The following is a 16639-nucleotide window of genomic DNA, read 5'->3' on the forward strand; positions in this document are numbered from 1 at the left end:
ACCTTGATGGAGTACTTGTCAGGTACTCTAATAATGAGACACTGACGCTTCGGAGTTGTTAAATAATCTAAAAAACAATCAAAAAATGTCAATAAGTGGTTACCACCCGGGTCGCCTTTAGGTGGTACGCGCACACAGCAGTCAGGCAGAGCGTATCAATTTTTCCTTATACGTCACTACTGTTAAGAGAGACCGGAGAAATAAAATACGGGAAGACACTTCAGAAGTTTGTGTTTGCTCTCAGTAGCAGGGGCTTACTCTTCCACAAACGTATTTATCAAGTTATCCTCACATAGGCAGGCTTACTTGTAATACACGTTGACGGAGTTTTATTTACAATGTTCGCTTATCACACATTCCTCCCCGACCTCCTCACAGAGATAATTTTTACTTGTTTCGGCGAAAAACTTCCAAACGTCATACGCCATGAAAATGTCATTACAAGAAAAGCTGACAACAACGAATGGCGACAATTTTGGCCTTCAGCGGACACTAAGGACGATGGATGGTAAATCTAAGAATGCTTCAACAGTCCCGCCATTTGTAAACAGGATTTGGCGTCTGACGCCCCTCCAACAATCAGGGAAGTCACTCGAATCCAGCATAAACCCTCACAACTCATATCCTTTTTAATATTATACTATGCTTCCTGGCAGAGGCAGAAAGTATTGCCTCTGCCACCACGACCGGATCATGTCCGATGTGGAACAGGGGATCTAATTAAGTTAAGTTAATTGTGAGACTCCGATCAAAATTATTTACGAACGTTTCAATTTCCGACAAGGGGGCATCCCTTCCTGCTAATAGTTACGGACAATCACCAAATGGCTGTTCGATCCATAATAAACACAGCCAAACGGAAGGCTGTTGACTCTCCAAAGCTGCAACACCATACATGGCGACTTGCGATTCGGTCCATCAAGGAAGTCGTTATGTACACAGCCGTACATAACCGCAGTTCATGTGACGTTGTATATACAATCCCATATATGTTGCATATTATTTAACCAGGAAGTTTCGCAGAACACCAACCCGAGAGGACGACAGGGGCAGGATGGAACAACCGTGAACGGAAACAGAGATGCCTGAAGAAGACAGGAAAAAAAGGGAAGGAGAATGTTATGAAGAAGAAGATGATGAAGATGTGTAGTGTGGGGACAAGGAGAGGAAGATGACAGAACAAAGCTAGTTTGTGGGGGGGGGAAGTCTAAAATAGACAACGGAAGTACGTGTAACGTGTCCTGGAAGCCAATTCCTTGGGGCTCCAAGAAGAGAAGAGGTAGATCCTCATCTAATGCTTTTGTAGGGTTACCACTTCTCCAGATCTGGCCCAGGATTCACGGTCTGAGCCTGTCAACAACCAAACTGACACAGGTACTACACAGGACAAACAGCTAAATAGCAGACTCATGGATGTGAAATCATATGAATGAACGTCTTTCGGCCTACCACACTCCAGTCGGAATACAGAAACGACACAACTTGGACAAAACCAAAAAAAAAAATTATCAGAATGGGCATGTCATAATAAAATAATTATGTCTGAGATTTGCATTCATATCTCCATACGTCCATCTATCCCTCCAGTCAAAGTGCAGTAAAAAGTTATACAAATAAAGAGTAAAAAGGCGTGTTCTGGAAATTCACTTCCTTCCGAAACAATGCAAAGTCGAACAACAGTCAGCAAGCGATAAGTATGTATTGAAGGTCCCCCTGCATAAACAATGGAGAATTTGATGATGTTCTTCTGGGTTTGGCGCCGTGTAGACTCATAGGCAGACGCCATGATTTCAGAGAAACGTAATGTCTCAAACTTCAGACCTGAAAATTGGTGATGCTGTCTGCCTTCGAGTCTACACGGTGCCAAACCCTGAGGAACATTACACAATAGAGCAGTAGCCACAAACTTTTGCGAGCAAAACTAAGAAGTGACTGTCAAAGGAGGTGGCACATATGGTTCTCACCGGGCTTTAAAAGGTTAAGTTAAAGAATAAGCCACTCTGTAGCTTTATGGGGCACATAATATTGAGACCAATCAATCACCCTGAGCTGACCACGTGACAGACTTGTGAGGTCACACGGCACTTCACATCGGCCTATTACGATCCATCAAAAGCCGACGGACATTCATCAGCGTGATAAATAACGATGAAATAATGTTCTTAAACAATTCATGAATCATTTTGGGTGCAAAATGACGTACGACACCTAGACGTAGGAACATAATATTAAAATGAATCTTAAGACGCAAGGTGAGAGCAAAATGAAACTCCCGAGGTTAGGCCATTTTTAACACTGTAATAAATATTAGAATTTCTTAAAGTAGTGGATATTATGCCGTGTAGTTTGGCAGAAATTTATCATCGTTTCAGAGCTACCTGCTGCCTCCATAATCAGGGCGTTGAGTTCATACTCAACAACCGTGAGAACCTGAAATCTCGCTTGTAAATTAGTCATCTAATCAGGAAATGCTCGTCAACGGGATCCAAACTGAGGAAGTGTTTTTTTCTCCAGACCCGTACACAAAAATATCGTACCTCGCCTTCAAAATCGATATCTGAAGACGGGCGTCACACACCTTCGACAATCAGCGTGGGACCGTCTACGTAATAAGGATGCTATCTGTCGCTTTGTTGCATTAAGGACAGCCCCTGCACTAAAGGTTGATGAATTGATTATTTCCCCCCTCTGATTAAATCAACTGTCCACTTACTGGGAGAATGGAACGTGTGACTGATTCTTAATTTTTATGCGAGCTGAACCAATCGCTGGCCATGCAGGCAACGAGCGAACTTCAATGCATCGCGGGGTACGGACTTCCCACTTACCTACTCCACGGGGCCGAGTTCTTCCTCAGAAGCTGACAGCCACTCAAGAAATTCCCAACATTTTATGGAACCCGAAGGTTCACCACCGCGTTCACAAGAGCCCGCCACCAGTCCCCGTCTTGAGCCACACGAATCCAATCCATGCCACCCCATCCTATTTATGTAAGATTCGTTTTAATATTATTATCCTACCTACGTCTAGGTCTTCCTAGTGGTCTTTTTCCTTCTGGTTTACACATTAAAAGTCTATATGTATTCCTATTCTCTTCCATGAGGGCTACATGCCCTGCCCATCCCATCCTCCTTGATTTCATCAGTCAAATTATATTTGGCGAGAGTACAACTCATGAACCTCCTCATTATGATATTTTCTCTAGCCTCCTGGTAATTAATCTCTATTAGGTCCAAATATTCTCCTCAGACACTCTCAGTCTACGTTCGTATCACTACTTGCTGGTGCTTTCCACTTTTATCACGAAAATGCGTTATAAATGCTGTTTACTTTATTCTGTATTGATTTAATTGTTTATCGCGAACTCACTGTTGCGAGATCGTAGGTTCACGGTGCATTGACTGTGAATTGCAAATAAATAAATAAATGCAATGTACAATCTACGCCATGTTGAAATGTCCTTTAATCTGTTATTTTTAAAAAAAAAATTATCGTAATAGATAATGTTAGTTATTTTACTTCGCTGAAATTCTAACTACACAAATCACATGTTCTCAATGTTATCTTTATGCACTGCGTGTTAGCACAGTGGGTTCCTAGGCTGGGGCCATGGGATCAAATTCTGGTCAAGTTATATTTTTTAATTTATTGTTTCGTGCAGCCGCCATATTGTTGCTTTACGATGAACAAGGAGACACAATATAAAATTGCATGGTCTTACAGAACATGGCGCTAGTGTCGACCCCGCCTCACAAATTTGTCCTTCCGCCGTGTTGGTATTTATTATTGCAGGAAATTAAAATTGCGAGTTTACGGCAGCTTCCAGTGGCATAACGCCCATACCAAATTTCATCCAAATCCGTCTAGCCATTCTTGAGTTGAATCGTGTATTATGCAATGCAACAACAGAACAAACTGAGTGGTTTAGGATTTTGTTTCGATGTTTTTAACTTTGAAATCAGTTAAAACTTTTTGAAACTGTCGACACAACTTCGTGAGTCCTGGTGTATTAATATCTGAGATGTTTTTGTGTGGTCTATTAATGCTTCAGACAAAAATCGGGAATCCCATTAATTCTTGACGACGTGGTTCCGAAACAAGAAATTCCAGGAAGAACGCGTGACGTCTACAGTCCTCCAAATGATGCCATCTGAAGAGACGATCACCTGACGTAAATATGAAACGACAGTGCTTTGTTTTTATACAAGATGTCCGCTGTAGTAGTTTTACATACCTTCAAAAACTACGAAGAGAGGTAAGAAATGCATATAAAAATGTGATCCGAAAGGGGAACTGAAATATTAATCGTAGATGAAATAATAATATTAAAATGGATGTTACAGAAATATTGTGTGGTCATGAATACTGGCTCAAGTAAGGCCCAGCGTTAGACTCTTGTGAATACGTCAATGAACATTCGAGTACCATCAAGTGGCGGGAAATTCTTGACCACATTAACTACTATTAATTTCCCTGGACCCTACTCCATGGAGTTTGTCAGAACACGTGTTGCGCATGGTCGACAATAGGAAATCTCTGAGGGCACCAAAGATGTCAAAGTAGTACCAGCAGGAAAAGCGAGGACTGGGTGCCGAATCACGTGATGGAAGATGTACAGCAGAGGTTGAGGAAAGAGTGGACAGGCCCACAGATGCAAGAAGAATGGGAGGCAGAAAACATCGAAAACATTTTGTCGTAAGATGGCCCATCCTCAAGGAAACAAATTATTCTTTGTGGACCGCACCCTCGTATTCCTCTCGTGTTCCCATTGATTCTTGTTCAGAGGCCAGCACAAGGCCAGATCTGTTACACGAATAAGGATGTAGGCACTACAATGCACAAGTGCGTACTTGATATTTTCTTGAATGTTTAAACGGACGTCAAGTTAATTATCCGAATCCTGAACATCAGGGACAAAGAGGAAAGACATCCGGGTTACCACCTACGACGAACTCCACAGTGGCTCAGCCAGTCACGAAATTCTCCGTCAATGCGAGAATCTGTCTCCTAAGGCCAGTTGCCAGCTTCCTAAATGACCACCCCTTGTTGGCTGTCCGTGTTTGCTTATTCAATACATTCGGGTTTACCCTTCGTCTCGTCCACCCACAACCATGCCCGCTTAATAACAGGCTAACAACAACACAAATTATACAAATGATATTACTGTTACGAGCTTCGAAATGCGTCTTTCGCAGTAACGCCTGTTCTGGAAGAAACAATTTCTTTCGTGAGCCGCACTTACCCTTGACGTTGCAGCATCTGTTGCACCGCCTTCTAGAATGGGCCGAACGAGGTACATCCGCTGCAGAAAGATGGCGCCAATCTGGAGGTGAACATCCTCCGGTGCTTGACGTCTTGCCTCTGCTCCCAACACTTCCTGTAGACATTTTCTGCATCGCATCACTTCTGGTCGCTGGGGCATTTTCTTCTTCAGCAGTAGGCGTAGTTGTGGCAGTTGGTGTCTTGCTTAAGCAGCTGTAACTACCGCGGTCTCTGTTCAGAAAAGTGCCTATGGAGTGACGTCGCCTGCCACTGCCGGCATTCGAACCCGGCAAAGGAATCGTCATGGCCGCTGTCAGGTTGTAATACCGAGCATCTCCATTGCTGAGAAAGACTTCTTCAGGAGATCCACCGAGGAGTTCTTCAGAAGCAGCAGTCTTAGGCACTGAAGCTAACGCAGAACTCGGAGTACGCGGGATCGGGCAATACACCATGTCAGTATTTAGAAGCTCCACTGACGATTTTTGTGATTTGAAGCTTTTGTTGCTGTTACTGCGACGTCGCTGGTGATGGTGATCTTCCTTGTTAGGAGAAGAAGAGGAAGCAGAAGGATGGTGAAGTTGGTGGTGAGGCAGACAAGGAGACTCTGGGGCCATGTCCGAAGGCCGAGGTTCACCAAGGACCAAAAGCTGGTGCTGCAGCTGATAAACAGCCGAGCCGTGATGGTGGTTGGCGCTCATGGAACGCAGTATGGACCGAAAACTGCGTCTGTGATGGGAGTGCGAGGACAAGGGAACTGGGGCGCTTGGCAGCAAAGGGGTAGCTGCAACCTCTGGAGCAGTCGGCGTCGTGGGTGCGGAGTTGTGGCCCAAAGACGAGGACGTGCAGGAGGCCGAAGAGGTGTTGGCGCCCATACTCCGGCTGATGTTGGCACCGCGACGCTTCAGCAGGGAGAATGGACCGCGTGAGGTCGACGCTGGAGTCCCTGACGTCGAACCTCCCGGAACAGAAAAGTATGACGGATTGTCTGGAAGCAGACAGACAAAACGGATTCGTGAGACTTACCTGTAACACCCAGGTCTTTCTTGACGCTGTTCTGACTGCATAGATTTCATAGTTTCACGATGAAGTTTGTCATTTTTAATCTACTTCCAGCCACCTCTTACTTCTTCCGTTCTAAGTTCAAATATTCTCCTCAACATCCTCCTCTCTAACACCCTTGATGTATTCTTCCCTCAGAGTGAAACGCCAGGTTTCAAACCCATACAAACCCCAGCAGGTAAAACTGAAAATTCTGTGTATTTTAAACTTTACGTTCGCAGATATGAAGCGGACAGACGGCAGATTCTTAACCCCGAATAGCGCAGGCCTACGTACGATTCCGTGGCTATGATTTGCTCCCAACTTATTACTTAATAAAATTTAAATTTTTTATCTTAGTTCACAAATAATGTGCTAACCGTCTTCATATCATAACTGAGTTGTACCGCGATACGAACATACCGTCCCTCATCCTCTGTGTTTACTTCAGATCTACCGTCTTACTGTACAACATCAAATGTGGGCTGTGATATTCTTTACAGCACGTGTATCTCCGCCTAATAAATTTTACATCATGGGCCATTCATTTAGCCAATTTTGCTGTTACCATCAGCCTATTAGCAAAGTTATTTTCCTTTCCTTCGGTATGAATGGCCTACAGTCGCTTATACGGTATAATATTAAAATAGTACATGAACATTATAAATATTTAGTCTGTTGAATTACAGAAATCTTAATTTCATTTACAAATGTCGTATACCAGCATGTCGAGATATGTCACGATCGAATTTAAGGGGTTAATAAGTGTTATGATTATATTCCTAGATAAATAGTTAATTACTATGGGTCCATTGTATTACGTAGATAATTCTGAACTGAGAATAAAACAGAACAAATTCCAAATATCAATTATATCTCCCTGCAGCCATTATATTTGTACTCTGCGTCTTGCAATACACAAACAGTTTAGCAGTCAGCGTCTTGAGTTCACAATTTTTTTATAGCTTCTTATAACCTGTAGAGATTTTGTCTACGATAAATTCATTGATTATATGCTTACAATTCTAAATGTTTGTAATTGTGGATCCACAAATAACATTTAATTTAAAAAAATTGTACGCATGTTTACAAAAAAAAAGTCACGTGTGTCGTTCATGTTTCACTAATTATAGTCGTAAAATTGGCCAAACATCATTTTCGCACGACTGTCATGCTGTTGATTTATTGTCAACAACATTTACCGAAACCAATTTTGCCCATTATGAAAATCGGTTTATGTTTAAATTCTGAAACATTTACACAGGCCTTCTTGCATTATAAGATAAAAATAATATATATATATATATATATATATATATAAGGGCATAAGCCTGCTTTGTTCAACGCAAATAATATATATATATATATATATATATATATATATATATAAACCTGAGCATATAGATTCTAAAATTAAGTCCGTCAATCGAAAATGAGTCCACTGAACTAACACACCCGTCTTGTAGACAACACGGAGAAATGAAGTTGATAATATAATCGGTAAAGAAAGCTGGCGATGTCGTCCAACGCTGTTTACAAACAAGACACCACAAGTTCACGAGGCATTTTGAAATTAAATTTGAATAGAAGTAAATCAAACATGTTTTCATACCAGCCAGCCCTGACGCAAAGTGGACCGCGTTAACGCAAAAGCACAACAGCGCACTGGGTTGATACTGAAGAGAGAGCTCCTCACTGTCGAGACATTCACACAAGAATGTCAAGATGAGGGACAGACCACGAAGGCACCTGTACATCACCCCCTCCCCTGCCAACACTATTGTTTTCCTCTGCTGAGGGAAGGGATGTCAGAAGGCCCCGACAGGACGAAAAACTAAAAACACAGTTGAACATATCACTGAAGAAAACAAAGAAAGAAAAAGGCTATTGTATGTGACAACATTCATCTCTTTTTGATAGTGCCGAAAAGGGACAAGACTGTGTTCTTAAGATTCCAGAACACTCCTAGGATTCGGCTGTGCAAAGATTACCTAATGTCATTCCAAGCCTCTCCGAAGCGTGAACTTACCTACGGCTTCCATTGTCTTCACCTTTTGGTGCAGACGAGGATATGACGAGTGAAGTGATCGTTCGTTGACGAAGACGTCCAAGTGATATCTCTTCTTTCTTTCGTCGTACTTTTCACAGCAGCGACATTTTCATTAGACATTCAGCCACCGTAGTAAAAATATACACCTCGCAGTACTTCGCAGCATTGCCATACAAGAGCATACACTGATGATGTCTTTGAATTTCAATGACTTTGTTTCTGAGCTAACTGTCTTCGCATCCGAGTGTCAAAGTCATTAGCAGCTATCACACATGAATATAAAATTCGTATGCAAGGAGCCGAAGTACTCGACCGGATAAAATTTGTTTATAATATATTACGTAGTAACTAAACAAACCCGCAGACTGTTTTGAACATTCACTTCATAACGTGCTGCAAAATATTTGTATTCAAAGCCATTTTCAAAAAAATTGTCACACGTAATAGTCGCTGTCATTTTCATCCAAACTTTTCCGTCCAGTCTCTGCACATCTCAGGGCCTGAAGAACTCCAGAGCTGTATTCTTGCGGTCGTAGCCACTTCGACTAGCCCGCTGTTGGTTTTGAGCCGAGGAGAATCTTCCCTCCGTCAGCCAGCCTTCCCGCGAACTCACTGCCTCTCGCTGGCTGGCTACCTCACAACATTTAACAGTGCCATATGATGGGAGAACTCACCCCACTCTTGCCAGCTCACGTTTCTCGAAGAAATGGTCTTCTTTCCCATGGTTTTGCTGTATCTACGATTACTAAAAGACGTTGCCGACTTCCGTGGCAGCTTCTCACTCACAATGGACCACAGACAAAAAAGTCGCGGGTAATATTCTAAGTATTTTGTTCAGATATGAAGTAAATTACACTTGAAGACATGTCTCGGAGCTGTGTTTCGTTCTTTGAAAGAACTTCGGCCAATCTCAAATGTAAATCCGATCGCCCTGATGACGGAGGCAGCAAGGACCTCTGAAACGTTGGTCAACTTCTACCAGACTACACGACGCTACAACCAAGAATACAGCCATCTTCCGTACTTGAACCAATTCCACATTTTTTTAGAGAGTTGATGAATCCTATTGCCAATATTAAATTAAAACGAAAAACAACATTCTACATTTCGTTGCTATGTCCCTGACAGAATGTTATACAATTTGTTAATATGATTAAGATTTTAATTTATGATAGTTTTATAAACGAAAATACCGACTAATTATATGAAGCAGAGTCCTTGAAAAGCTAATAGTATGCTCAGCTAGTCACTAAATTTCCCGCCTTATATTAAACACGAAGGTTCATTACCGTGTTCACAAAAGCCCCTTTCCGACGCCCCCTGTAATATTTCGTAATATGCCATTCTTTTTACGATGGGGGGAGCTGTGATCCCAACCCCGACGTTGGAGTATCACCCCTTGTCGGCTATCCGCGACCGCTTATTCAATATATTTTCAGCTACCCTACGTATCTGGAAACATTCCGTTCTTTGTAAGATGTACAAAACAAACCGTAATAGTACGCAAAGACTGTTATCAGAATTTTCAATTCAACGCCGCTATGACCGGATCGCGTTAAGATTTTTTTAAGAACAGGGTCGTAGGCCTACTGGCACCAGCGTTTTAATTATTTTTTTTTTGCAGTTTTCATTCGTTAAATTTAATAATACATATTCAAAAATGACAAATTACCACAGCACGTACTCAAAAACAAATCTTACTGATATCCAAACAAATTAATATAGCGTTACACATTATTGAAAATTTCCTCCTGCAAAAGCCTGTTTCTCACACAAAAGTTACCTCGAAAACTTACGGAATTTTAAGATCAACAGCATTTTTTGTACTTGGACGTAAACCTGCAGTCGAAATAAGAATCACAATTTGACAAATAATTTCGGGGGGGGGGGGGGGGGGGGAATTTGTTACACAAATTCTCTTGGGTCGGATGTGACCATTTCGACCACGACGGTTCGGAACATGACTTAACAAAACACAGTCCGACGAAGTGCAAAGCGGGACTAACCTTGACTGTACGCGCTTTAGTTAAGGAGACTTGCAGCTGACATTAATCAAATCTGTAACGAGATTGAAGAATGCACTTCACTTTGACGTTCACATGTTCCAGTTAAGTTCATTGCGAGTTGCGTCCTTATTTGTTTTCAAGGTCATTCATTGTAGACTCAAAGCCGATCAACGGTACAAATGTTCCACTTAAGACAGCTGTTAAGGTATTTCATTAAACACTAATCTTATTACACGTGTTTAGAAGATGCAGGTCTGAATGCTACGCCATTAGTAAATTTTTGTCTCAGTGGGATCTTTTTTTGTACAGGTATTTAAGTTCCATGCATTGCAGCACCAAATTTAGTTCAATTCAGTTGCATGGAACACGAGGCTTATTAGAGAACGTAACGCAGATAAAAAAATTAACATCAAAGCATTCTGGCGCCAGTTTAACATAAAAATGGCGATTGTTATACGTTATCGTTTTATGCATTTTCGTTTTCGCTATAATTTGCAGAACCTCTGCGTACAACGAGAAAAGAAAGCTGTAGTGTAGTTTACACATGATTATCCTGCAGTTATGAATAAATGTTTCGTGTTTTGAAACAGAATCAAAGAAACTTATTAAACAGGACTGTAACTTCCTGTTTGCCTTCCAAATTGTTATACATAGGTCAACTCATTACGAACTCCGTAGTAACTTCTTAATCAATTGTCAGCTCTGTTAAAGAACAGCATCAGTTAACACGGACTGAATTTTATTTTCTACATTTGAATAACATTTTAACAATTACCTTCACATCCGATATCTTCCCACGTCTTCTGGACAATGTCCCTCTCAATTTTAATTGTTACTATAAAATTACAATTTGTAACGGATCTTCGATGTTAACTTAACAATCTGAACTTCCTTAGCTTTTGAAACTGAAATCGTTTTACCGCCGGATTAATATTGAGTGGAATTTATCCTACAATACCATTCAAGCCGCAAAATGTAAAATGATCTTTGAATGTGAATACTTGTCTTGAACGAAATATTCGGAGTTCAAATTGCGTTTACTTGCATATGACGGTTTGTTTGTTTACTATCGTATTTAACGATGCTGTATCAAACAATAAAAACATGTTTTAAATATTCACGAGGCCTTACCGGTTAGACGTCAGCGGTTCAGCTCAGGGCAGTCTAGGAGTGAGATTTCTTATGGATAAATAGCACTGGGACAGGTGTTTCTCCATTTTGCCCTGTCAGTATAATTCCACCGCTGCTCCGTGTGTCATCTGGAGGCTGTAGAATGCAGTCGTCAACAACCGCAGTTCCACAGAGACCGACTCCGACCTTTGCAACAATAAGAATATAAAAATTGCGCTTTAAATTTCAAAATTCCCGCAATATTATTTACGATCGTTATATCATCACAGGAAAACGGGCGAGAGGTATGTTCACAAACAACACGGCTGATTGTACATGTGCTGCCACCAGTGAGGTTCATATGAATGAATCACTTCTAATACAGTTTCTGATTGGATTGTTCCGTCCCCTCCGAAATGCTTGACCAATGGACGTACAGGACACAAAAAGCTCAAAATTACACGCTGTTTTTACTTTCAACGAGTGTTATATCTTACACGTTAGTATTCCTTGGAACTTCCCCGGGATTTACCCAGCTGATTCCGGGGATCGACATATTTTTGCAAGTGCAACAAGGAAACGTCTGAGGCAACAGGTGCTCCAAACTTGATAATATTCAATTCGATTTATCGAGAATGACGAGCGTAGATACTATTTTGAACTATGCCCGTACAGAAGAAGAGGATTTTTATGGGATTTTAGGGTGTGACGAGACAGCAACAGTAAGTATGAAAGAAGTTGATATTTTATGTTCACTCAACATAAATGTTTTCTTTTACATTTCATTTTGCTCAGGCTTGAATCCACCACCTGAATTGATTTGCAACCGTGTGTGTTTTACAGAAGGCGTGTGATTAAATTGCTTTGTATGTAACCTTGAAATGTCAATTTCATAGAGAATGTTAAAATATATTGTATTATTTTCAGACAGAACAGATTACAGCCGAATATAAAGTGCAGGCTCTGCAGTATCATCCTGATAAGAATGAAGGCAATAAAGGAGCTGAAGAAAAGTTCCAAAAACTGAAAGTATGTTCATTGATATGAAAGATGACAAATTATTTTTACTTCAGTGCATGTGCATGGGGTCAACCCATTTTAGGATTATCATGCTACACGATAACTGTGTATAACAGAATTCTGTGAATTTATGACTATGTAAGTCCATATTCCTTTTGTTAATTTCAGGAGGCAAAGGAGACACTGTGTGACCCAGAAAAACGAAGTAATTACGATAAGTGGCGTAAGAGTGGCATTGCAATTAGTTACAAGCAGTGGCTTGGCATGAAGGAACATGTCCATGCTGTAAGTATTTTTAATTCATAAATTGTTACCAAATCTAAATGAAAGTGTAGCATACCTGTGGCCACTAGGTAGTCTGTATATTTGATAGTATTATTTGGTACCTCAATACTTTGTCATGGGAAGGTCTGATGATTCAGAACTGTCTTGAGTGGCCCTGTTATGTTGATCAAATATTCCTGAGCTTTGATTGGAGAAGCGTGATGAAAACAAATCAATGGCAATGAGACTGAAGTGTTTGTGCTTCTGATTTCTATATATGATGCGTGGGGACTTATTTCATATTATCCGTGACAATGTTGCAGTCCATGCATTGGTCGACATTTAAGACCAAGGATCGCATGCTTCCGGAACCTGGCGCGGCAGGGGCGGTACGCGGAGGAGGGCCAACAACAGCTGCTCAGCGTCGAGCTTCAGAGGGAGGCGCAAATATTCACTGGGGAGGTCGAGACAATGTCCAGTGGGATTCAGAGGCTTCGAGTGAGGTCGTCAACAAATTCCGTAACTATGAGATTTAATCTGTGGTTGGATGTCAATGTTTCCAACAAATTTGTGTTACTTTATGGTGTTTAGTTCCCAGAATCTACTGTCATGTGTTTACTTACAGTTCAATAACTGCTCAAGTAGAGCACATTTTGGATGTACCTTATTGCACCAAGTAGGTATTATGGATTCTGGAAAATATGTTGCTTTCCGTGATATTTTAAATTGTTGGTACTGAATACGTAAACATACACTTGGTAACTTCCTTGTCTTCCGTAAGAACTTAAAACATTCCATTATTTATTTATGATATATATTTATATTTTTATGTTATGTATTTGTTACTTTAAGTTTGGTATATATATATAATAATAATAATGCATTGTTCCTTTCGAAGTTTTATTTTTTACATTTTAGACAAGATTTATCAGTTTGACTCGATGAATATTGATTCTCTTAAGATATATCTGTATGTAATTAAAAGTATACCACTCTTTGTATATACATATATTTTTTAAATGTTTTTTTCCAAATATCGGGAGATTGTAAATTCTTGGAAGAATTTTGTGCACAAAGTTTTGGGAGAGGCATCAACTGGAGGAATAAAAATAGAAGGCCAATACTATTTTCCCTGCAATATAAAATTAGAGAAAATGGAGATGCAAGATGATGGTCCTACGTAGAGCCCTTCTGTGATATAGCATTTATGAAATATTTCTAATTATTATGTTACATGTCAAAGGACCTCTGCAGCAGATCCTGTGTTAATTATTAGCTGATGTCTTTTAATTCAGAAACCAATTTCATTAAATTTTATACTTCATGTTGTATGATTCACTTTAGCATTCCTGAAAATGTGTAACAGTTGTTCAGAAACGGCCAAAATGTTGTAACCCTTTTGCTGCTCATTGCTTCCCGAAAATAATGTAATTTTATGTTAAAATTCTGAACGCATGAGGGGAGATTACCATATATGTACATAAATAAAAATCACAGAAATAACGCACATACCTATCACATGTTCAATATTATATTTACAGAACAGTTTTATTTTTTCAAAATGTGACTGTTTAAAATTGAGGAATGTTGCCACAAGTATGAAAATCATGTTCATAAACAAGCTTTCAACAAGATCACAGCCATGTATAACTTCAGACTCTTCACACTAGATGGCAACACTATGCAGACCAACAAGTAACATTTTTTATAAAGTTGAATCTCTCAGCAAAGGGAGACGATTATTCTTTGACGTGGACTAATTTTACACTGTACAGTCATGCATGGATGGGCATTGGGCCAAAAAACAACAAAAGCAAAAGGAAATTATGAATTGAACAAATGGTTGATCTTTACAGGGTCCTTACTATGAATTTATTTTTTATATACTTATAAGGAATATATGAATTATATGTAATATTCCAGTATTATACTGAAGTGAGAAGTTTACCTTTAAAAAGTTTTGGTAAGAGAGGACTATATTGTTACTCAAAGATCTGTCTTAAGCAATGATATTATGGACTTTGTTCCTATTATCTTTTAATACTAAACTGTACAAAAAAAAGTTACATGTATTGAGTTACATATTAATTTTTCAATATTCACTTTGGCTGTTTCTTTGTGGATATTAGTAGTTCATTAAATGTCTGCTTATGTATACTTAAATTTACTCGTTTGTAGCACTTGTCTTACGTCTCCTTTGTGCTTAAGGTTTTGGTTGTATTCATGTTATGTGTTTCCTTATAACAATAAATGTGAAAACAAGGAATGGCTATTACTCATTTTACTGGGTGTAAGGGTATACCTAACCTGATTTTGTTGGATCATGTATTCAAGTCGATACAATGTTAACTTGATTCATGTTTGTCCTATTAAACTTCTCATATTAATCAACTCAACAATTCAGAGGTCCTTGCTGCCTCCATCATCAGGGCAATGAACCTAATTAACTAACGAGATGGCTTACAGATCCCGAAGGTTCATCACTGAATTAGCCAAAGCCCTCCACCAGTCCCTGTCCTCGGCCAACAAAATCCAGTCTCCTTCAACTCCTATCTCCCATAGAGCCCACCTGAGATTATCCTCCCATCTACGTCTAGGTCTACTCAGTGGTCTCTTCCCCTCAGGCTTCCCAACCAATACCCAGTGCACACTCATTGCCCCATCCACGCACGCCACGTGCCCCACCCATCTTATTCTTCTGAATACAGTGAATATATGTTTGGCTTTCAGAGTTGAGAAACATAAAACATCCTCATGAAGATGGCAGTAGTGAATGTCAAAACATATAGAGAATGCATTTATGTCTCTATAAGAACATTCAAAAGAATTAAACAGGTAAGTGTTTAAGTCCCTGTCCTGTTGAACATAGTCATGAATAAGATAACAAGAAAGTAGCATTAAAAATAGAGTAGATTACGATAAATTATGGTATGGCATGTTGGAGAACAGATCAGGAAATTGAATGAAAGCACTTAAGTGAAGAAACTGCAAAGGATTTTTATAGTACATAAAATCAAAAGACTTACCTAAATGTGTTGAGTATATAAATCAATCTGCACCTAGTCACTAAATATTTCATTTCTGTGTTCCTTCTGTTATGAATAAGTACATAGGTTAACTTGCCATCATTACGTGACGCAATCGGTAATTAGAGTTCCTCGCTCAAAACACGCGATGGATTTATTTCACACTATCACAAGGAACTATTTCCTAGATTAATGTTAGTCGTTTCACAAATCAGTCCTGGTTAACCGTCTATAACAAACGTTTTCATGTACGTCGCATTTCTCTAACGCCGGTCGGCAATGCAACCGCTCAAACGGCACACTTCACAAACCACCACAACCAATGCTACCACTTGACAATCAACTGAAGACTGATTTGCACCCCGCCATAATTTTATATACTCCAGGGCCTAAATTCGGAATGGCCTACGATATTGGAGGCATTTATAGTGTGCGGTCGACAGATCGCGTTGTTTATCACAGTTCGTAAATTAATCTGTGGAGATTCCAGATGATGCGTGTCGTGTCACCCGGATCACTCAGCTTCGGCCTCGCACTTAATACCACACTAACAGACTCGCTGAGTCCTCTGAAATTGGTTCCAAATCGTCTATAAGCGCTGTCAATGTGATAGATTCACAGCGGCCCAAGGTCGTGCCTCAAGAGAGTTACTGTCTTGGCAGCTCATATTCACGATTCGCACAGGCATCTTCTGCCTTTGTCAAACAAGTGTTTGATTTTCACGAGACTATTCGCTACCTCCAAGGGGTCATCAGGCAGCGCCGTTAGCACCCTCTCGAATTTCGCCGAAACCACCCCGTTGATGGCCAGAGTTGGGTGGAATGTTCGTGGCCATGCACCTGCTCTCTCTTCTCAGCCCAGTC

General features: G+C 40.2%; 2 protein-coding genes across 5 annotated transcripts in view; one reads left to right on the plus strand and one right to left on the minus strand.

Annotated features, from left to right (window-relative positions):
* stumps (DBB domain-containing protein stumps) overlaps positions 1–16321 on the minus strand; it is a 61652-nt gene extending 45331 nt beyond the window's left edge. For 2 of the 4 annotated variants that reach the window (XM_022061914.2, XM_087344076.1), the window contains exons 1-2: positions 7913–8072; positions 5243–6247 (exon numbers count right to left, since the gene is read on the minus strand). In XM_022061914.2, coding sequence (XP_021917606.2) covers positions 5243–6247; positions 7913–8057 — 1150 coding nt within the window. In that variant the 5' untranslated portion in view covers positions 8058–8072. Of the gene's footprint in view, positions 1–5242; positions 6248–7912; positions 8073–8329; positions 8964–11487; positions 11674–15776 lie in introns of those variants that run through there. The other 2 variants (XM_087344075.1, XM_022061907.2) reach the window with 2 other exon arrangements.
* LOC110829235 (J domain-containing protein) lies at positions 11954–15016 on the plus strand. The gene is made up of 4 exons (XM_022062773.2): positions 11954–12188; positions 12394–12495; positions 12655–12771; positions 13074–15016. Exons 1-4 carry the CDS (start codon positions 12102–12104, stop codon positions 13284–13286), a joined length of 519 nt encoding a protein of 172 aa, XP_021918465.1. The 5' UTR covers positions 11954–12101; the 3' UTR covers positions 13287–15016.
* Positions 16322–16639: the final 318 nt, after the last annotated feature.

This window comes from Zootermopsis nevadensis, unplaced genomic scaffold (assembly GCF_977971745.1).
Source record: "Zootermopsis nevadensis isolate Lab colony 2312 unplaced genomic scaffold, Znev_1.0 Znev_ptg000007l, whole genome shotgun sequence".
Lineage (NCBI taxonomy): Eukaryota > Metazoa > Arthropoda > Insecta > Blattodea > Termopsidae > Zootermopsis > Zootermopsis nevadensis.

Bases quoted from the DNA above. Each gene is read 5' to 3' on its own strand.
- LOC110829235 (XM_022062773.2), top strand. From the start codon at position 12,102: ATGACGAGCGTAGATACTATTTTGAACTATGCCCGTACAGAAGAAGAG. The intron at 12,496-12,654 runs GTATGTTCATTG...TGTTAATTTCAG, and splicing joins AAAAGTTCCAAAAACTGAAA to GAGGCAAAGGAGACACTGTG. The intron at 12,772-13,073 runs GTAAGTATTTTT...ACAATGTTGCAG, and splicing joins TGAAGGAACATGTCCATGCT to TCCATGCATTGGTCGACATT.